Source organism: Desarmillaria tabescens (genome assembly GCF_030435595.1).
Source record: "Desarmillaria tabescens strain CCBAS 213 chromosome Unknown EV420scaffold_7, whole genome shotgun sequence".
NCBI lineage: Eukaryota > Fungi > Basidiomycota > Agaricomycetes > Agaricales > Physalacriaceae > Desarmillaria > Desarmillaria tabescens.
In genome coordinates this window covers 322,481-343,765 of record NW_026848306.1, presented here as the reverse complement: position 1 = coordinate 343,765, position 21,285 = coordinate 322,481, and the positions used below count along the sequence as shown (strand labels likewise).

Genomic DNA, 21,285 nt, shown 5'->3' with positions numbered 1-21,285 from the left:
TGGTTTTTGCTTTGAAAACTGAAAGATTGGCGGGCTTGGTGCAACATCATTCACCATAACCATAAGCACATAAACCCCCAGTTTATTTGTGCCGGATTACTCCAGGGAGACACGTAGAAGATGCCCAAGATATACTAAAGCCCCGAGAGAATACCATGCTAAATTCTAACCATACCTTGTCATACATTCGATCCAGGATGTTAGCGCCAGTGTGACCTGTTAAGGGATCTCCGCTGCATGAAGTAATCTTGCCTTCAAAATTGTCCGCAGTGTTGAGGTGAAACGGCCGAAGGCAAGAACAATGTAGTGGATCTCAATCACAGAGTTGTATATATAAGAACCGAAGAAACGTATCATCATGCATATCGGCCGGAGGTAGAGAAAGCTTATGGATGCTCAGGAGGAGATCAGCGATCATATTGAAGCAGGAAACGATTACGGAGGTAAGATCCGCTATCCTGTATTTTGCATAGTACCGTGACATGAGGCTACATAGGTTCTGCAGCCGGACACTGACAGAGCACTTCATGGCACGTCATGTGCACTGACGAGCATGTCGCGTCCATTAGTTCGAACAGAGCGTCTTCCGGGATCCCGAGATAGAGGTTTGCGCATATCTGACAACGCAATTAGAAACGAAACCGCAGATGCACGGAAGAAACTAACCAAAGGCATCTTCCTCATCTCTACCGCCTTTTCCTACGCCGAGATTACCATAATACTCCCGTACCCTGCGATATACACTGTACCCAAGCCCTTCATACAATTCTATTGCGACGTTATTGGTGCACCGAACGTATAAATCCACAAAGTATCCGCGGTAGATATCGTCCGAGACCATTTCTAGAAGGGTCATCATTTTACGTGCAAGAGAGAGTCTCCGGTATTCCGGTGCTACGGATATGGCGGTAACATGTCCGTGCCATTCGGTGTTGGTCCCCTCTGCTTTTCCGATAACTGAGAGTGTCTGTGTGAGGTAAAGAATCGTCGAAGAGAAGTAATAAAACGTTACCGTAGCCCATCTGGCGACCGTTAGGTGATTCCTGTACGCAGCAAAGGTCTGGCCATCGTGAAAGATAGCTCAGGTAAAAGCCAATGTTATACTGACGACGCGAATTTGTCCTTGAGCTAACGCGACAGACTTTGACGTTAATGAAAAGCTTACGGTCTCTGTCCAGATGTCCAGATTGCTGTACGAGACAGATGTGAGGAGATCTGGGTACAAAAGTTTACTTGAAAACGTACATATTGTTAAATGTGAACATATCAGTTGCTTTGAAAGAACGAACGACACTCATGATGGATGAAGACGACCAAGTTGAGCGATCCACCAAAAAGGAAGGTAATTCCTGAGCACAGCCACATCAAAAGACACCGGCCACGCCCAAGTTGTATTTTCACCACGACCCCGATCACTTCGAGGACCTTTCATTTTTCTCTCGAATATCAATAAAATGTCGCAACATAACCATCAACCACAATACGTACATTACACCGGTCCTCCTGGCACCCATATCCAGCCCCAGAGTATAGCACCACAGGAGACCACCACCCATCAGCATGCGCCGCCGCTCGTCGCAACAGGCGATTGGACCAAGAGTCTGGTCGAACTAGCCAAGACAGCTGAACTCAAGTGAGTTACGATCTTAGTTACGCTTCCATTTGGTCGCAGCTGAGATCGGTCGTCTTACAGGAAGCATGCGCTCACGTTACAGTTGCATACGGCACACATACTGTCAGCGCACGCGTCGCTGGAGCAGAAGAGCAAGGCCGTCCAGGACATCAGAGAACAAAAGAACAAGTATGCTGTCTAATACTTTCCCGATTCTTCCTAGTGGATGACGCTTCTTGCCTCAGGTTGGAAAGTGAGCGCCAGCGGCTGCTTAATTGCTTGAGACAGGTGTGCTTTGTTTCCCATACTTATAATAATATCTCCTCCTCCTGACTCAGGTCCACCCCAGGTGAACGAGGATCGGGATCAGGCAAGCTGCCCGCCACCTCCATTTCCATAAAGCCTATTCACCCAGTCCCCCTCCAGGCCGATTTACTCGAATCTACAATCGATAAAGAGTGAGTACAATACCATTCGGCCGGTGATGGTTTATTTAACCCTTCCCTTTCAGATGCACCGACATCCGTCAAAGAATCCAGCAGATCACCGAAGGCGAATACGCAGTCGCGAAGCGGGATGTCGACAGGCTTAGGCAGGAACTAGGCCAGCCTCCGCTTCCCAGCTTGCAGACCATGTTGGACGAGAAGTCTTCGCAGTAAGTCCATCCAATCGAGACCATCTTATGGAACCCTTCATGCATCCCGTTCCCGGCTCCGAGTGGTTGAGACACGCTAAATGGAAGCGGGAAGCGAGGAGTTTTAACGGTATATATCCGCGACAACTGCGTCTCCTTTCCCAGCCCTGCGAGGCATATGCAGAATCCATGATTAACCTTGCTGACACCTAGATTTCTAACCGAACGTCGATTGAATGGCAACGCCGAGTCGAAACGCGGTCCGGGAGACGACGGTGGCCAGCTTGGTAAGAAACCCCGTGGCCGACCGAAAGGGAGCAAGAACCGCGCCAAGATCCCTTCCGCACCACCGCCAGATATCTAGTTTCGTATAATGCAGGTTATCACCTTTCTGTGTAGCCAACCTGCAGCTAATGCCATCTTTCAGATCATACCCCGTCTTGTCATACCATCTCTCATTTATGGACATACTCATTCATGCCTCACTATATCTCACCACTCCGATGGGACTGTCTTACTATGTCGGCGTCTATTCTATCTTACTTTCGATCCTATATCCACTGTTGTCCCGCTTGTCGTGTAACCTAGATCCGTAGGGTACACCGTTCCCATGAATAATGTAATGTGTTGCAATGCCTTTTCTTAGTTCACAATTGGCGGCGGGCACCTGATTATATGTAGCTCTTAGCGACGGTCTAAACTCAGAAAAGCAATCCAAATACCTGGGGTGATAAGGAAACAATGGAGGTTGTGCGTCAGTTGTGATGCACAAGAGAACCAGGGTATGCTGAGCCAGAGAAGATGAATATGTCTCCTGAGTGCCGTTGAATACCATTACGAACTTGGGAGGAACAAGACCCCAAAAATATCCGCCAGTCAGAGAGGCCCTATATCGCAAGACAAATAACCCGGAGAATGTCGTTATTGGGGCGAAGAATGTTCGATGGATTGAAAGTAATTGCCCACAGCCCATTCAATGCTGTAGTTCGAAGTACTACTCTATTGCTTAAAAATATAGAAGGAATTCCTCATCGCCGTAAACACTCAGCGCAAAACTCAATCGTCAACTACGGGCTATGTGGACGCATCATACATGGCTTAATATCGCTGAGCTGCGAGCTTGCAGAGTACCAAAGGAAGGACAGCACAACGTCGTGTTCCAAGTTTACCACGACGCTGAGTGCCGGTAATCAAGTATCATTCGTACACTCTCCGCTCCTATATCTTAGACTAAGTAGTTACTATGTAGACATAAAACAAATCATTTTCTATACGCAACCCATTTGCCATTGCGGCGTAGTGCTCAGAAAACAAACACACGATGCAGAATTGGTGTACAAAACCTCTTGCAATGATAGCGAAATTTAAATACGCTGATAAGCCTCTTGGAATACGTTCAACGTTATAAGTTTTGTAAAAGAGAAAGCGTAGACCTAGGAACAGTTGTCCAAATGCAGTACGCGGCTTGTATTCGGCATACTAAAGTTGTTGCCGGTACACGCCGTGCCAGACATCGGCCATCAGTTTATGTCATGATTCGTAACAGCGTTGATCGGCATCCGAATGCCGAGATATGAAAACCAAGTTTCTCGACATATTCTCTTTAGTTTTGGACGTCAGAAAAATTCATGCACGCACATATAAAAACTAGATGACTCGAGACGTTCCATTGTACAATCTTGTGTCATGCTTTATAAGGTTGTCAAGTGGACCCACTGGACAATACAATGGCTATTTCACTTTATCACTCTATACGTATGAGATGGATCCTGATAATTTTCAGTTTTAGGGTAATATCTTGAGACGCACCATTTTTATATGTACATGCATGGATTTTCCCGATGCCCAAAACCAATGGAATGTGTGGGCCACGATGGCGATCACGAAGTATTGCTCATATCCGCCCCGAAATCATAGATCAGAATTTTCTGTAGCATTTACTATTAGCTCCCACATCTATAAATTTTAACAGAGGGTCAATAAATTACTTCCGATTTTTGCATCTTTTTTTTCGAGAAGATGCCAATGAAGATGACGGTACCGGCTAGATGCCGAGACAGTGTTGAGCCACATATACAATTGGCGTTTACTCTGCCTCGGCGTCTAGCTGGCCCCACCCTCTTCATCTATATCTCATCAATGAACAGGCAAGAGATTTTCTGACCTCCGAATCAAATTTCTAGACTATGGGACACAAAAAATGATTTACAGCAATGAAAAAAATTGTATTGCAAGGTCTTGGAACATGTATGAGGCTTACGATGCATTTTACCTGAGAAAAAAGGTGTATGGTTGTGAAAATATGAAGCAGTCCAAATGCATGTACGGCTTGAGATCGGCATGCCAGACTTGCGGCCGGTAACTTGAAAAACCGATCGATTTGGCGCAGTGCCGGTTCACAAGTCATACTTTTGAACTATGAAATCAGATTGCCTCTCCTCATCTGTGAATAAGCGCAAGCACTCGACAGCTCGTTGTAAGTTACACGTATAAAGGAAAACGGTCAAGAAGATGCTTTCAGGCAACCCTGACTTGGTGTTCAACAATAGACTGGCCGAATTCGCTCTCATTGTGAAGTTGCGCTGTCCCTCATTCGCTCTACACGCCCACAGTACTTAACCCCATAGTAGACGCAAGTTTATGACGTAGTAATATTATGGATGTATCCACGGAGGGATTGTCGCCAGTAGTTAGTTGATCGTTGAGTCTCGTTTACGGTTCCTCTACCCGTGTTACTAACTGGTGCCACTCTGGCATTGAGTATGTGAGCCATCCAAAGACAGCTATGTGCCAGGTTTTGTAAGTGTGCGGCTATGTTGCAAGCGGGTGCGGACAAGTGCGGCGATTGGTCACGGTTCAGTAGTGTTACGAGTACGGCCAAGTACGGCGATTTGGGTTCCGGTCCCAAGCGATAACAGCAGCGAATCAATACGTCGAACCCCAGATTCGCTCGATATCGCGTTTCTAGTCAATAAAGATAGGATGCGAGACGCGGAATTAGGGACTCAAAAATAGAGACACCTCATCAGAATGCAGGAAAATACCTCTATCTTGATATGTTAGTGCCCAGCCATCTCCCCCGGTTTTTGCCCGACCCGAAACAGCTAGGTTCACCAGGAGTGAAAGTCGGGGCGAGCGGAATTGAGTGTGAAAGAACCGGCAACTCATTCCGATGCGGGTTTTCATTAAATCAATCATAAAAACAGCACGCGAAGGCAAGATCAAAATGATAAACAGTATATAGATGTCAATGTCGTATGTATTACTGTGTGTGGGTCACTGGGTCAGCATGTACAAATTAAATAATCGCGATGAGCAAATTTTGCCCCGCAGCGTTTTCTGGCTACTTGTTGGCTTTGGTGTTTTCTCTGACGACTGAACAAAATAGTATAAGCAGCGCACAATAATTTTAATTATGGGTTTAGAAAAAGTCGTGCTGTGTCGAAGTATGCACATCGTGATCCATTTGCACATGCCGCCCGTACTTAACAGCGATTATGGAGTCAAATTTGATGATGCGAATCGGAAGATGTGTGTCCCTTTGCGCTTAAACGTGCCACCGGATTTCCGTCAAGGACTAGTGGATGGGAGAGGGAACGGGTAAGTTGCAAGTGTTTAGGTGACCAAAGGGTCAGAGGGTGGTACCACCTGGGCACGGCCTGGGAAGGCGTCTTTGGTGAATGAGGAACAACACTACTATTTATCGTTATCAGGGAAAGTGCAATGAGGAAGCTATGTCCAAATCACCCTGGCATTTTAACTACGAGGACCAACAGCAACGGAGACCACGGTCTAGCAAAATACCGTGGACAAGCGAGGATGATTACTTAAGGGTCCTTCCACAAATGGTATATCGAACCTTTTGTGAGGTGGAATCTGAGACGAAAACACAGCATGTCCGAGGAATGTTCGCAAGTAACATTCCCATCGCTGTGGATCCTGTAGGGTCGAAAACAAGGAATTCTTGAGCGAAGCCGGTTTGAGCGCGGTTGAGGAGAGGAGGAATGGTGACTTGATAATAAATGAGATCTGATTGCTAATGTATTAGTGATGCTCGGGATATGACAGCGATGATTACAATTTGACTGGCGATGGATGCGTAAGTAACTCGGAACAAGTGTGTGAGCACGCAAGGCGCGAGTTCGGGTGGCAGCGGCGCGTATATTAGCCTTGTGATGAAAGCATGGGAAACATAATGGGAAGCACCGGAATCATGCAGATACGACGGCAACAAGCTACGATACGGTAGCATCGAGCATAATCAATGAAACAAATCACTGCGCCAGTTGCGGTGGAAGTGTTGTCAGCGGCTCAACGGAATCCGAGTCGTTGTCCGATTCGAAGCAGGCACAGATGCCGAGAGAAACTGGCCGAACCGGATGGGGAATGGGCGTAGCCGCGGCACCGGATCGGGTAATGGTGGGTTACGAGTCAAACGGAATTGTCAGCGCACAACCGATACTGCCGTAAGCGTGTCTTTCTTTTTCGGGACCTCCACTACCACTTTATATAGGCCAAGTATGCTACCCGCAGTGCCCCAATCTCGCTCCCTGCAATGGATCATCCCATGGACTGCTCGCCATCGCCTTCCACGTCGACCTCTTCTTGCTCGTCGTCGAGCTCCCCAATACACCCTGCCAGCCTCGTCGACCCCTCGACTCATTCCCCGGCTCTCTTGGAGCTCGTCGACCTCAAAATATCTCGGCCCGTCATAGGTATGTATCCTTTGTGTTTCCTCTCAGTAGCCACTCTAACGCTTTTTGCCACCAGATTACCTTGTTGATTGTGTTGCTGAAACAGTTGACTTTGCTATGGGTCGCCCATCACCATCATTCACTCGTGGCCGGCCTGTGTCACGCCGCCCAGAACTAGCCAAGTTCACTTCGTTTGCCACCACGGTGCTGAGTCGCGCCGAAGTCACCATGCCGGTTGTTTTGGCATCACTTGTCTATATTGACAGAGCCAAGCCTCATCTTCATATAGCTCTCGAGGAGTGGGCCCTCGAGAGAGTATTCTTGGGTGCATTGATAATCGCGTCCAAGGTACGTCCTTAAGCTCTTCCATTCTCTTCATTTGCTAATTTTCCTCTCTAGTATCTTAATGATTCGACGCTGAAGAACGTCCACTGGGCCATCTGCACGGGGGTATTTGGGAAGCGCGACATTGGTCGGATAGAACGAGAGTTCCTCGATGTCCTTGACTTCGAGCTGAGCGTTACCGAAGCGGATCTGCTGAGCCACCATGCAGGTCTTTCTGCGGCTGTCTCCCCATCACCATCACCTTCCTCGCGCCACTCCATCGAACAAGTCTCTCCCCGCTCCCCTCACAAACGTCACCATCAGCGATCCTCAGTTCCTGCACTGGAACCTTCCAGTCCAGAATCCTCAGAAGGTTCTTCTTCTCCTCAGACACCTTCAACTCTTCACGAGTCTTCCCCGGAGTCATACCATCCGAAGAAACCCCAAGCTCCCCACAAATACTCTGCATTCTCCGATATTTTGCGGTCCTTCCCCTTGCCCATACCACACCGTCATCATTCACACCAATCACACTCTCGCTATCCTGTGCGGGTGAATGCATAGCCCCCTTGATCCTTCTACTGCAGTTTTCTCAAAAATTTTGCACTGGTGCTTTGGTACATATGTACAGCTTCGATCTCACGCCGCATTTTCATGATCCCTTTCGATCCTTCCTCATAACATCTTTTATCTATTGCAATCATCATGCTCCAATTATATCTGCACGTACATATCATATATCATCTAAGTAATCGTCACTGTAGGGTGTACGTGTAGTCATTACCGCACAGCACGTATCCGAAGACAATTGAAATCATTCGGAATATTTTGGAACGTTTCCGGTGTGACTTTGCTGCCGATGAGTCAACCCGTATCCTCCCCCCTCATGACTTGGGTGTAATGATCATCTATGAATCGATTGAGCCCGACGAGCCGTTGAACATCGGCGCTTGTCATGATTCAGTGGAGCACGCGTATCAAATAGCCTGTAGTCATCACCGCCGGTTACAGGAGATTGACGGTCATCACACATGACACATCGCCTGCCATTCCTTCTGCCGTGTCTTTTTTTCGTGTATGTCCGACATACTGCGACTAAGCTCAAGTTAGAAGGATTCCGGGAAACTAGAACCGATACTCGCAATGTAATCTCGGAGTGTGTTCGGACGTCGTATGATCCCACTCATCCGTCGGACTAGGAGAAGGGGGCATTCCAGAAATTGAATTCTCCGGTGTATCTCTGCGGCCGTGGTGACATACTACATGCAGCAGGGTACTTTGAACGATCTGCACTGAGCTACTACGAAGAAATCGGACTCATTAAAACGAATAGAAGATCGATATTGGACTTTTCTCGCTACAACCCAAACCAGGGCGCTTGTTTAATTAATGACAACAGCTAAGTATACACTGCCACTTTAAGTATAAATGATTGTGATCTTGACCCCGGCGACAGCATAATAATATGCATAGCACGCGTTGCGGCTTGGGAGTTCCTCTGACCCGTGTCTGCGGCAAAGTTCCAAGCGGTTGGGGCACACACTGCGCGCTCCGCACGCCATAAGAGCGTTTGAACATCCCAGGTTCGTATCACATGCAGAGTCCAGACGGGAGGAACAGAGCATGGAATAAGGATGTCATCAGGTGGCCTGCCTCAGTGTTTTTCCAGGCCTCCAGCGGAACGACCGTGTGCCTCCGTACGCGGCTAGCACGGATATCGGAGCCACTTTTACTTGTCTTGTTGTTTTTCTCAAGGACGATTCTCGGTAGATGCGGATGGGATGTTTCCACATGAGATTCCGCGATGTTCGTCGATGGGTGCGCGGCAATGACGGAGTTGTGGATAACAGCCAATGGGAAAATTCCTGGGGCAGGGAAAATCATTGGTTTTCGTACCTGATGGTACCTGAGCCTCGCCCACGAGATATGGCTGTGCCACCATAATTTTCTGTGCCTTGGACGAGTTTCATCGCGCTTCAACTTATGCCGACGTTTTGCCTGCTGAATTTAATGATTCTGTGGGCATTGGTATCTGGCTTTCAGGCTATTTGCAATATGGAATCACTGGGCGCCAGATGTGGCTTGTCTGTGTACGTCTTGGTCTGATTGATTTGTGCTGTCGAGTCTGATGGCGTCTCTCTGGGCTGTCTTCGCGTATCTTGACTTCGAATGGGGGATCATCAAGATCATGATCGCATATCATCCGTCTCAAGAGGCGGTGCTCATCCATAAGGACATTATCTTTGTTGATGGAACATCTTGCTGTTCTGAGGCCCACAGCCGACGCGTTGTTCAGGGAATTGTTGTTTCTGTTTCAGGCCAAGCCCCCGGTTTCCGGGCATAAGTCGTTGCGACTACTGGTCCCGTAATGATAATGATGGATTTTGGGCGCGCGCTATGGACCCGTGTGGACACCGTAACGCTGTGGGGTACGCGTGTATTTTGTTTCGAAACGTTGTCCCAAAAAGGTCGTGACTTTCGGTCTGTTCTTACGCGCGTGATAACTTGAACAAAGGAGACACAGGCCCTTCCTAGAAGGCTCCATTTGGTGCGTTGAAAGAGCACAGGAAGTCCGCTTGGTAACTTGTTTTCTCGTAGCTGTATAGGATCAAGCTCACAGCATTTTAGGAAAAGGACAGGTCCGCAGCTGTGTATTAAAGATATAACTCACTGCGGGGTTGTTTTAACATTTCTGGATGATCTTCCAAGACCGAGATATCGCCGCTCCGACGTCGCCGAAACAGTCATAAACGGCTATAAGCTCGCATCAAAGTCTTCATAAACTCTGTTTATGACAGAGTTAAGAACGCTCTCTTGACTTGCAAAAATATGCATCACTGTCAAGCTGTATGCAAACGGCTATAAAGGGACCTTGAGCTTAAACATGTCCAACTTCTCTAACCGTCTTTCTGTAGACGCTTTCTGCTGTTTTGGTTGTCAACGACCAGCTTCTTAGATCTCTGGGCAATCATCCCTAGCTGTATCACTGCGGGCCTTCCATATGAACGAAGAGCACACCGCATCGCCTTTGGTATCAAGACTACGCTTATTCGGCGAACAGCATGCGAGTGCGAGTACTAGGTCGGCCGCACATTCAACGATAGCATTTTCAGCGTTGGATACGACTATGAAATTACGGCATCAAAATTCTCGCTCTCAAAATAAAAATGATTGATTCTCGGTGGCTTCATCACTCTCCTCTCGGGTTCATGAATAATTAATTTCGCATGCCTTGACTGTTCTCTGACTCCTTCGCCCCAGCGTCAACAAGTGCTTGTTTTGAGATGACTCCGCGTCATTAGCCACGGCCCTTAGTTCGCCGTAGGATCGTGGTACACGGTGCAACGTTCCTTTTTTTTTCCTTTGATTACTGCGATTATTCCATGACAATGGCGGCTTGATCGACCGGTTGACATTCAGTATCCAGGTTCACGCTGTATTACGTCGCAGTTTTTTTTTGCACTTGATTCTGAACTTCCGAGACAGAAGCGTAGCGACCACCTAGGCTTACCTCGACTTTTATGTTCGGATCCCTCAGGACAGTCAGTGATCATGACGACGAACTAGGAAAATGGAAACAAGCGAGGAGCGGACTCTCCAAGCTTCAAAAGCAGTTCTTGGCTGATCCCCTTACTCTCTTACCCTCGGGATATTTTTTATTACTCTCGTCTTCAATTATCGTTACATAAAAATATGTTTTCTTTATCAGCATGGAGCTGGCGGGAATCCTCGAGGCGTGACATTTTTCCTGTGACTATGTGACGGGTTACGCGTTCAGACACAGCTTGCTTCAGCCTTCCTCAGTGTCAACAACTACGCTCTCGTTATTCGACGTCGACCACGATGGCGACGTCCTTCGCTGCGTTCGCCTCGCAAATAATCAATAGACCACAGAACTGGCGAAACCAGTATGGCCTCCTCTCAGCCAATGTTCTTCTCATTCACCACCGACAGTGGATCTCGTGCCGGATACGATCCCGACGCCGACCTAAATGACCTCGATGATCCTCACCTGCGAGAGAGCCATACTGAGAAGCGGTAATCTGAGTGGAAATATGCCGGAAATCGAGGATGAGGATGATGAGGACCCGTATCTTCGACTTGACGAGGAGGAGCAGGCAATGTATTCGAGACATGACTCCAGACACCGTGATCCACAGTCACGACCACTCATTTCCCCGGATCGTCTATCAGACCGGTCAGACTCGCCCCAGGGTTGGCTGGCGCATCAGGCGTCTCCGTTGAGGGATCCTTCGCCTTCATCATCATCGGACTCGACAGACTTGGAGCCACCGGCAGAGTTTCTCGCTGCTACTTCGAAGAGTCGATCCCATCCACCGTCTTTCATTCCTCCACCTCCTTCTACGGGCAGACAGCCGGTGTCACTATCACTCACTGATTCACTACTACCCCGCGATGGTACGGTTCGACCACTGGATGTCTTCTCACTCCCAGATCCCCGGCATGTTCCTAGAGGACGGCGGAAGTTCAATGATTTTGTATGGACAGCTCTGTGGTGTACAGGGATCTCGCTATGTTTCTTGTTCTCTATCATAATGCTGTTTACGACTCCCACGTCCGACCGGAAACCTGGGGTGACACTACCATATACCACCCTTCTGCACACTGTACCCCTCATCACCATCCTCACCTTTGTGAGTGCATTCGTGGCGTATACCCATGTGCTCCTTTTGCGGATATTCGTACGGCCTGTGATGATCATAACGTCCGTGTTTATCCCCGCGACGTTGTTCATATCTGCAATTTGGGCCTTTGTAGGAAGTTTTATGTGGGATGGGGACACTGAGCCAACATGGGGTGAAACTACAGGGTACGCGTATCGTCACGCTAGATATCGAATTTCGACTGACCTACGCTTTGCAGGCTTCGCTTGTTCTCTCTTATTCCCTTGGCTCTGTCTATTCTTACCGCTCGAAGACTTCTCAGTCTTCCTAGGGATATACATTCCACGTCCTCGACATTAACGTTGTCTACCCAGCTCCTAATGGCCAATCCTTTCCTTCTCGCGCTTTCCCCGACCATCCTTCTCGCCACCCTCCTTGCATCAATACCGTTCGTTACGCTTATATTCCGTCTACTCCTAATAGGGTATTTTACATCCCCCTATGAAGGAAGCTCCTCTTGGGAATGGCACGTTAGGGGTTGGGCCAACTGGTCTATTACTGCAACTGTCGGTGTCTGGTTATGGACATGGGGAGTCGCGCGTGGGGTATTGCGAATGACATGCGCAAGCGTGATTGGCGCGTGGTATTTTGCCAAGTAAGCTCAGCAGTTCGTCGCTATGAGAGCAGCTGTCTAATTTTTTTTTTAGTCCCGACGCTCTCCCGCCGCCCCCAATGTCAACACACACGATTCACGCCGCTTTGACGCGTTCTACTGGGCCTTCTCTAGGCACAGTTGTTCTTTCGGCCCTGATTTTAACAGCTATCAGACTTTTGACGCTTTTAACGGTCTTCTTTGAACGGTTGCCTCTGTATATGCCCGCTCGGGCGCTGTTTCTTGTTACTGGGATCCGAGTAGTTGTTGGCTTCTTGGAGGGTATCACCACAGCATTGAGCAAGTACGCGCTGGTGTATGTGGGCATTACCGGCGATCCGTTTATGCCGAGCGCGCGCAGAGCGAGAGCCTTAACAAATAAAGTTGGCAAGCGCGGTTTTAGTGCCGAACGTATGTGAATGTTTCCGCGGTATATTTTCCGATACTAATTGTGATGGGGAATAGCTCCATTGACATTATTGACGGTGGCGCCATTGACATTAACTTTTCCATTCGCCCTTTCAACGTATTTGTTTGTCGCACATACCTTGAATGCTCCGGACCAAGCATTGGGCGCTGCATTGTTAGCCGGTGGTGTCACTGCTCTCGTTGGACTCTTCTGTGTAGGATTGGTGAAAGACACGTAAGAGTTATTATCCTTTATGGGGCCACGTCTTAACATCTTTTCAGTGCGGACACGCTATACATGTGTTATTGTATTGATAAGGATCTTGGCGAAAGAAAGCGGGAGGAAGTTTTCCAAGCTGTCAGTACTTTCCCTATTCAGTCGCACAATGCATTTCTCATGGTTTTGGTTAGTTTGAGTATGGATACCCGTCGCAGGCAATACACCGACCTTCCGCACAAACTACCCCTTCACGACCGCAACACCAAGCAACTACACCCAGCCGTTCCACTAATGATGTGTACCCTGAACACTGGCAACAGCCGTCGCCTCCACCTCCACCAGTGTCCCGTCAAAGCCCACCGCCACCACCGCCTGCTCAACAAAGCATACCCGAACCTGTGGAAGAAGACGTTGACCCATTCCAGCAAAGTTATCTGCAAGATGATTCACGACTTCTTCCCCAGCCAAGGCCAAGCAGCCAAGCGGCACAGAATTATAAGCACGACAGCGACAGTGAGGAAGAGGGCGATGGATCACAGTTTTTCCCCGGATCAGGATTTTTCTAGATAATCGACGATTTATGATTAGATTTGATCGTTCATATTATTTCTCTGGTCATTTTCATGTGTAACCCATAGTATAATCTCATGACCCTGTAGCTACAGTACATATAACAGATGTCTTGTTTAAGTTTCCTTCGTTTATCTTGGGCCACATTGTTCTCCGAGCGTCCGTTTTTGGACCACGGGAGTCTTTACTCGAAATGGCAATCACCTCCCCAGCTGGTTTTCCAGTTTTTTGAGCAGCTGATTTATTTTTGGCTGTAGTATCCGTATCTTTCGTACAGGGATCTGCAATGAAAGCCTACACCCCCGCCCGATGATCATCCCATGAGGGGACCACACGATTGTCTTCCAGGATATCTCCACCTACCGCCCGTGCCCGTTGAACCAGTTCATGGTGGCTGCTTCTTCAAAAAGAGTATCGGCCTGTACATTTGCCGACCAATGCAATTCACATCCGTTATGTCCGTCTACTATTATGATGGCCGTACCAGCTTCCAAAGGGCACCACTCATAGAATGTGCGTCTCTCCCGAGAAGCTCGCAATCGAAGCACAGTCTTCGGGGAGCCCGCAAGCATGTCATTGGATGCTTCCACGCTTTTGCTGGAGAGACTTGCTAAGTAAGCTCGGTCGGCCCATGTCGCGATTCGCGAGATACTAGGCTACAATAGCCTCATCAGTGTTCTGGTCCATGTTGGTAATTATAGAACGATGAGTAACAATAGCTAAGTGTTAGTAACGCGACACGGTCGAATGAAATAGAAGCTGAGAAATCCTTCGTCGTCGTATTACACGATAGTAGCTAGGCTTCGGCCCGACTACGAAATAGGTTGGGAGATAGTAAATTGTTTTCCTTTGGGAGATTGCTTCGTCCCTTGAGCAGTACCTGATGACCTCCGACAAACGAGGCTGTATATTCTGATAAGCGCTGGTTCCCTGATCCGTCCAGTACATATTTAGAGTCCCTGCTCATCATTAAGGGAGATACTGATACAACCTTATGGTCTATGAAGTGCGCGAGGTTATTACGCCCTTTATAATAAGTAACTGACCTGCTAGTGAAAGTATAGAGAATCCTCTCAGGTCACTCGTCATATGGGCCGAGGTCTACAAAAACACGTACCAAATAATTGGGCGGCCAAGTACTCTCCAACGGGCCCGAGTCCTAATCGAGTCACACCAATACCCACGGAATCTTGGAGTCAGCAATAATTACCGACATTCCAGGAGTCAGCACAAATAGTAATCACGTTGAGTCTAAATTTGGCCCCTGACAAGGCGTGTCAAGCATCGACAAATACAACCTGAAGTTTACACCAAACGGTCATGATCTCGGAGGCTCGAACGCGTATCTGGCGTTGCTTTCTTCGTTGAGCATGCATAGCGTTCGTCTGGCGACTTGGCACCTGCCTTCACCCATTGCTGTCACGCGTACTGTATACCTCACCCTTTAGTTGCCTCGCGACAACCAGCAATCATGGGGCTGTTCTTGGTGCCGAAACTGCTGCGCCGCTGGCATATAACCAGGGAGTCACTATTTGCATCTCAATGTCAACTTGTGGTCTATTCGTGTTGTAGTACGACATCCCGACTGCCTTCAATGCCTCTAGTAGCGACATGCATTTTACTTTCTAGGCCAGTCTAATGACGCGCATATATCCAGCTGAGGCCGAAGGTTCTCCAAGTCGGACATCTAGATCGACCTCATCGTATGGCTCGCTTCTTGCATCTCCAGATTTTCCATATACGCTATCGTTCCCGTCGCACGAACACGCCTTGCCGCGAATCCCGCCATAGTCGAACAGGGTGTAACTGAACGTGTCGGTCTTCCTAATAGAATTCAACGCACTTTTTCAGTAATGTGAGTTTTTACAGTCGATTAAGCCGCATATATGCGGGGTCCTTACTTCCCTGCAGCCTCACCTGTGTTACGGTATACACAACATTGCCCCAGCAACACTCCTGAAAAACGATCCACCTTCGTCTTACTCTGATTCACCTATCTTGACGACGGATGCGCCGAGATCTTAGTGAAGGAATACCTCTCACATCCTTTAAGATTCTTGCTGTTCCGTGTGCAGACCGGCGAAATATTCTCGTTTGCTCCAAAAGATCTCGTAATGACTATAGACGTCCCTTTTCGACTCCCTGTTATATTCGACAATACGATCAAGAATCTAGGTCAGTGACTTCCATGCTACTGTAACCCTGCATTTAAAGCGAATTTTGGCAATTATTGGCAAATTGATAGTGTCTCGTTGATTGATCTATTTATCGGGTTGACATCATATGCGGTACGTGTTCTTCACCGCTTAGCATGGTCCAACCTGACCTAATCGAGGTCTATAGAGCATTCCGGACAGTATGATTATAGCTCATAGCTGCCAAGAGAGCGCATTGTGATGCATGATTCAAAGATATGTTTATATGACATTGTGACTGGAAGTTGTGGCCTCCATGAGTTCCATGCAAGACAGCATGCAACATGTTCTCAACTACGGTATTCAACTCCCATCGTAGCCTATAGTGGTAGCATCAGGAAAGTTTCTTGCTTGCTTCCACTCCCTCGAGGAGTACGGAAACAATTCATCCTCCGAAATCATGCCAAGTATCTGCCGCGCATTCCGGACGAATCGCACCAAGTACCACTGCCTTCATCTTCCCAGCTACCTATAGAAGTGCCGTAATCTCCCACCGGTCACTTATCGTGTGCCCTTTGGTACCCGAGAAGCACGCATAGAATATGTTCTTCTATGTCAACCATCTGTCAGCTAACTTAGCGCGGAACATGCCTCCACCTCGCTCACTGGTGGAGGGCCAGACTCGGACTCGATTTCGCACGAACATGCTTCTTGACCCTGCCGTGAGCATCGGTAACCAAAAGGGTGCTCACTTTCAAAGTCCAGGTTTGACGCCGGGAATCAAGCTCATGCGTATTTCTGCTTCTTTTTCATATCATACTGATCATTGCGTAGGGTCTAGGTCTCATGTAATTACCAGAAGCCCGGCGGTAGGCGCCTGCCACCGACCTTCTGCGCCTCACAGGCTTGTTCAACGTCGTTTGCGGTGACGAGACTCGGACTCTGTTTGCTACGTACAGATGAATGCTTTCTGTCTGCATCTGTTCTAAACATGAGCGTCGGCAACTTAAAGGACCCTGGCTTCGAAGTTTGGACCTTGCACGTACCAACTCTAACGTCGGAAATCAAAGCAGCAGTCGCCGGACTTCCTTTCCATATTATCGGTGTAGTGTCGCCGATTATAGATGACTTGCCTGACTTGGCGGCAAGCGCCTGTCACTGTACTTCTGCGCCCAATTGACCTTTTTTGGAGGTGATAACGAGGGACGTGAAAGCCCACTCAGGTCCCATTGAGTTGGCGGAAGGAGACCCTGCGGTGCTCTCACTGCCGCTGCTAGGAGAGGAGCAAACACTCGTAATATACTCACCTGTGGTACTTGGTCTTCCTCGTATCTATTGACGTCCGACTAATTCATGTGATTAGGAAGAAATTTCACACCTATGGAGTAGTCACCGTGAAGGTTTCGAGGCACGCACGCACCTAAGCAACGCTCTTCTGGGATGCGCGACGGTACCGAGCGACGCGAAACATTCGACGTTGTTTGACGTAGTTAATTATCAGCATGTCGCTACTAATCACCAACCTTCATCTCGATACCATTGCCCGAATCGGACATCAACATCTATATCGCACACTCTGTGTTATCTTACCTCGATCCGCCGCCCCGCCCCGACTCGCAACCACCCTGCATCTAATTTACTACTCCTTGATGAACCTGGTTCGTCTATGCTTGATGTCGAGGATGACCTCAAAATTTCAGTTTGATCACGCCCACTTCGGAGTCATCATGTCTACGAGGAATTGAATGTCCCTTGGATGGTCACTAGTACTCCCCGGGACCCTTAAGCCACCATGACACTTCCATGTCCTGCTTGTGAGTCTCTCCTTCCCGTCCCGAATCACCCGCGAAAACCTCCGATACTACTCAATGCATTTGTTTCACTCATCGGGTACCCGCTCGCGGACCGGATTTGGGGCCATTCGAATATTTGGACAAAAAGGTACGACCCGCAAGAAACGGCAGCTCCGTGTCTCCGGAAGCTTACGTCGAGGCCCGGATATCCTCCTCCTCATTGAACTAAATGGTGCGGATCAGCCAAATGACTGACGACTGGTAATATCTCTGCAGGTCTCGGGCCTCCAATACATGCGTATTGCTCTTCTCGTATTCATTCTGCAAGCATATGAACATCTACGCCACTACGCGATTTGCGTAACATCATCATTGGATCCGCAGAGCGTGCAGCCCTCCAAACTCAGATGCCTGGGAGGCTTTCACACACAGTTCGGTTTCATCTTGATTTGCGGTATCGAGTAAGGCACTCCGCATGCATAGATACACCCCGAGAAGTTCAATCAGGTACGTACGCACCAGCAACGTGCACGAAGCGGTTTGAATGAGTATTTTGCTATTCTAGGAGTCATGCTGTTTCGTTACGCCACAGACAACATAATATCTAGGCATGTGCCATATTTTATATGCAGTTGGTTGAACATGCATTGCAAGTCGTGTCTTTGCGCGTCCAAGCTGAACTCGGCGCGCGGGCAAGCCATTTCGGAGTTCAAATCACTGCCAGATTAGGCTAGCAAAGTGTTCGGCATGCTCATCGGTCCTGCTTAAAAGTAACCCTGTTCGAATCTATCAAGTGGGGGAATCATCATGAAAATGGATGCCAAGTCAGCTAATTCGTGTTACTTAGTTGCCTTGATCATACCTGCAAATTTAAGCAGGCTTGGAATCGAAGACAAGCTGGTTTAAACGACTATTCTTGATGGCTGCTAAGTTGGGCAAACATGAATGTGGTTTCTCTCGCCTGCTACCAGAAGATGGCTCTCAGCGACCATCGATCAGGGAACATATTATTTCCAGAGTCCGCGGCCGCTTGAGAGAAGCCTTCGAAGACTTCGACGGCATGACGATGACCCATGCATTGCTGACGACTCTGACTCTGAGTACAATTCCCGGCCGGGCGCTGCCAGGATACAGAGCAGTGCTGCAACACGTCAACGGGCCGATCGTATCCTCTTGGCTGACAATTAATATATCTGTCATCCGAGTCTTGGGTCACTTTACGACGCGAGCACTATCGCATGATAATACAGAAGCTTCGCGTGAATACTTGGCTACCATGCTTGGACGCCAATTCTCCGCAGGTCGTACGGAAGGGGTTACCTCGTAAGTAGAATACCACCTGGACAATACATCCGCGCCACGTATATTCAACCGATTGAACACGCGTAAGTAAGACTTTTGAGTGGAAGACCAGATTAGGAATGAATGGCATGACGATGCGGGGAACACATGGGACATATCGGGATAAACGGGTATTCCGTGAGTCATAGTATAGCGCGGTTGGTAATGAAGTCTTAGAGATCACGCCAGGGGATAATGTTTAATCAATGTCATTCGGGTCTTGGCGCATGTAAAAAAGTAAAGATACATGTATGAAAAATATAACCGTGTGCATGAAAAGAGAAAAAAGGTATCTCGAAAGTGCGAAAAGATAAACGATACAAATTGATGTGATGTGATGCGATTGCGAAGGTGTACAGACGATGCGGGGTATGATGTGGGTATGAGATGCAAAGAAGTGAAAGGGAAACTCAGCAAAAATGTGTTGATTTAACGACTGAGCACCCTCCTCATCCTCCGCCTAGCTCTGAAAACCCCAAAGCTAACTGTGAGCGAAATCGACTGCCACTGCTTCTTCATCGCCTCTGAGCATGTGGGAGCGGGACGTTCCTCCTTCTCGTGACGCTCCTCATCTTCTTCGTCTGTTTCCAATTCTGGGACTGCCTCTGCCTCGGGGTAGTAGGACTCTTCCATGGTAGAGTCTAGAGACGCGCGGCGCTTCTCGCGACACTTGCGCGGACGGAAAGCCTTCTTCATCACGCTGCATGGCTTCTCCTCGAGACCGTCGTCAAAGGGCGACTCAAAGTCTGATATGGGTGAGGAGGAGAAGGGGTAGTAAGGCGTGGTAGGGCGCGTGAGGGAGGATGAGCGCCTGAGCGCGTGGTTGGTGAAAGGGTCGTAGTAGTCGCCCTGGATGTCATCGTCATCGTCGGGAATGGCCGACTGGTAGCCTGTTTCCCAGGTAGGCCGTGAATGAGAATACGACGAGGACGAGCTGGATGAGGCTGGGGACGATGAAAGCACGGGAAAGTGGCGGTAGTCTGGATCATGCATATTGCCCTTGCGGTCTATGTAGACGCGGGGCTGGTAGTTGTGAGTCGTTGAGTAGTAAGTAAGAGGGATCGAGGAGACGAGAGGCTTCTGCGTGCTTTGCAGAGTAATGCATGTCGGGGGACAGCGGTTGGGGGCCATCAGGGGGAAATGTAGCCGGTCTTATATAGAAAAGGGATGAAAGAGAGAGTCTGCGGTTGAGCCGGAGTCATACACCATCTGGCTGTGTAACCAATCGCGTAATCTATCTCCGTTATCCGTCAGCTGAACCGGTTCGCTTCAGACAGATTCCGATTATCGACCAACCCGTGGATGCCTCGTGCTTGCCGAACTTGCTTCCATGACTCATCACCGGCCTGTGATCTGACTCGTTCTTCTTCAATCCATCCATCTTATCATATCATCCGTGCTACCAGTTACCTGCCCTGCATACAAAGCATACCGCGGTATACCTCTTTCCGAGGCTCTCTGACTATTCCGACTGGATCTCCCCTATATTTGTCCCGACATTGGAACATATCCATTCCGGATTCCTTCACGGCTTCCCATGTCTTATATTTAACTCTTTTTTATTTATTACATTCTCGGTCTCCGCGAGTTGCTCGGAATGAATTTGTCCCTTCTCCTCATCCCTCCTCACCCATGACCAACCTTTCTTCTCCGAGAAATGGGTTTTCCTGTGGGGGGGCTCAAATTTCCGTCCGTTCGGCAATCTTGCCCTCTAGCTGAACTTTCCATTCCGGGAATTCCCCGCACAACTTGGAGAGGTCTACCCCAAGTATCACCGTAGAGACACTACGATATGGATCATATAGGTGATAGGCAGCTGCAGCCCCGATTCGCATCACCCCTGCATGAGCTCGAGTAATTTTGGCATCAATACATGTCTCCTCCCCACAAATTACCATCTAGAGACAGAGCATGTGAATCCGATAACATTGATGCCTCCAAAGGCCGTGGATGTCCGACTTGGGGCGCGAGGTGCGTAGGGAGGGAGGTAGTCAGTCATATGCCATCTCTGTAGCCTAGTACTACACATTCAAAGTAAATGCACGGAAATGAACTCCTTGCGAACTGCGAACACAATATCCTGACACCCGAAGAAGGGCCCCCACCGGAATGGAGACGAGCGAGGTCGACATAGAGTCTTCGCACGGGTGGCGCAGAAGAGGGTTGGGACCACACTAGATTCCAGAAAAAGTATATTCCTTCGGAAATGAGCTCCCCCGCCGCACCTATACGGCCTGAATGCAACCGGCCCGCGCAAATCTCGCGGGACGGTCGATA

The 21,285-nt window shown here is 48.6% G+C and overlaps 5 protein-coding genes across 5 annotated transcripts; 3 read left to right on the top strand and 2 right to left on the bottom strand.

The window, feature by feature from the left end:
* Positions 1–224: 224 nt before the first annotated feature.
* EV420DRAFT_1518797 (N-acetyltransferase) lies at positions 225–1,407 on the bottom strand. The gene is made up of 5 exons (XM_060472082.1): positions 1,246–1,407; positions 1,166–1,190; positions 1,013–1,103; positions 667–957; positions 225–617 (listed from the first exon to the last, which is right to left on the bottom strand). The coding sequence occupies exons 1-5, from the start codon at positions 1,296–1,298 to the stop codon at positions 526–528; spliced, it is 552 nt and encodes a 183-aa protein (XP_060334853.1). The 5' UTR covers positions 1,299–1,407; the 3' UTR covers positions 225–525.
* On the top strand, positions 1,408–2,989 carry EV420DRAFT_1518794 (uncharacterized protein). Its single transcript, XM_060472081.1, has 8 exons — positions 1,408–1,633; positions 1,694–1,801; positions 1,858–1,900; positions 1,962–1,982; positions 2,039–2,070; positions 2,124–2,267; positions 2,460–2,621; positions 2,674–2,989. Exons 1-7 carry the CDS (start codon positions 1,455–1,457, stop codon positions 2,608–2,610), a joined length of 678 nt encoding a protein of 225 aa, XP_060334852.1. The 5' UTR covers positions 1,408–1,454; the 3' UTR covers positions 2,611–2,621; positions 2,674–2,989.
* Positions 2,990–6,420: 3,431 nt separating this feature from the next.
* On the top strand, positions 6,421–7,835 carry EV420DRAFT_1095614 (uncharacterized protein). Its single transcript, XM_060465797.1, has 4 exons — positions 6,421–6,712; positions 6,760–6,961; positions 7,017–7,288; positions 7,340–7,835. Exons 1-4 carry the CDS (start codon positions 6,626–6,628, stop codon positions 7,826–7,828), a joined length of 1,050 nt encoding a protein of 349 aa, XP_060334851.1. The 5' UTR covers positions 6,421–6,625; the 3' UTR covers positions 7,829–7,835.
* Positions 7,836–11,038: 3,203 nt separating this feature from the next.
* EV420DRAFT_1518779 (plasma-membrane choline transporter-domain-containing protein) lies at positions 11,039–14,039 on the top strand. Its single transcript, XM_060472080.1, has 7 exons — positions 11,039–11,172; positions 11,219–12,095; positions 12,149–12,544; positions 12,597–12,952; positions 13,007–13,184; positions 13,232–13,307; positions 13,361–14,039. The coding sequence occupies exons 2-7, from the start codon at positions 11,386–11,388 to the stop codon at positions 13,733–13,735; spliced, it is 2,091 nt and encodes a 696-aa protein (XP_060334850.1). The 5' UTR covers positions 11,039–11,172; positions 11,219–11,385; the 3' UTR covers positions 13,736–14,039.
* Positions 14,040–19,215: 5,176 nt separating this feature from the next.
* EV420DRAFT_1094670 (uncharacterized protein) lies at positions 19,216–20,357 on the bottom strand. Its single transcript, XM_060465795.1, has one exon. It carries the CDS (start codon positions 20,137–20,139, stop codon positions 19,438–19,440), a length of 702 nt encoding a protein of 233 aa, XP_060334849.1. The 5' UTR covers positions 20,140–20,357; the 3' UTR covers positions 19,216–19,437.
* Between the last annotated feature and the right edge of the window lie 928 nt (positions 20,358–21,285).

Excerpts from the sequence above, each read along its gene's own strand:
- EV420DRAFT_1518797 (XM_060472082.1), bottom strand. The coding sequence starts at position 1,298 with ATGAGTGTCGTTCGTTCTTTCAAAGCAACTGATATGTTCACATTTAAC. Across the intron at positions 1,191-1,245 it reads ATGTTCACATTTAACAATAT|CAATCTGGACATCTGGACAG; the intron begins GTACGTTTTCAA and ends TGTCTCGTACAG. Across the intron at positions 1,104-1,165 it reads TGGACATCTGGACAGAGACC|TATAACATTGGCTTTTACCT; the intron begins GTAAGCTTTTCA and ends TCGCGTCGTCAG.
- EV420DRAFT_1518794 (XM_060472081.1), top strand. The coding sequence starts at position 1,455 with ATGTCGCAACATAACCATCAACCACAATACGTACATTACACCGGTCCT. Across the intron at positions 1,634-1,693 it reads GCCAAGACAGCTGAACTCAA|GAAGCATGCGCTCACGTTAC; the intron begins GTGAGTTACGAT and ends GTCGTCTTACAG. Across the intron at positions 1,983-2,038 it reads TGAACGAGGATCGGGATCAG|GCCGATTTACTCGAATCTAC; the intron begins GCAAGCTGCCCG and ends GTCCCCCTCCAG.
- EV420DRAFT_1095614 (XM_060465797.1), top strand. The coding sequence starts at position 6,626 with ATGGGGAATGGGCGTAGCCGCGGCACCGGATCGGGTAATGGTGGGTTA. Across the intron at positions 6,962-7,016 it reads AATATCTCGGCCCGTCATAG|ATTACCTTGTTGATTGTGTT; the intron begins GTATGTATCCTT and ends TTTTGCCACCAG. Across the intron at positions 7,289-7,339 it reads CATTGATAATCGCGTCCAAG|TATCTTAATGATTCGACGCT; the intron begins GTACGTCCTTAA and ends TTTCCTCTCTAG.
- EV420DRAFT_1518779 (XM_060472080.1), top strand. The coding sequence starts at position 11,386 with ATGTATTCGAGACATGACTCCAGACACCGTGATCCACAGTCACGACCA. Across the intron at positions 12,096-12,148 it reads ACATGGGGTGAAACTACAGG|GCTTCGCTTGTTCTCTCTTA; the intron begins GTACGCGTATCG and ends TACGCTTTGCAG. Across the intron at positions 13,308-13,360 it reads GGGAGGAAGTTTTCCAAGCT|TTTGAGTATGGATACCCGTC; the intron begins GTCAGTACTTTC and ends GGTTTTGGTTAG.
- EV420DRAFT_1094670 (XM_060465795.1), bottom strand. The coding sequence starts at position 20,139 with ATGGCCCCCAACCGCTGTCCCCCGACATGCATTACTCTGCAAAGCACG.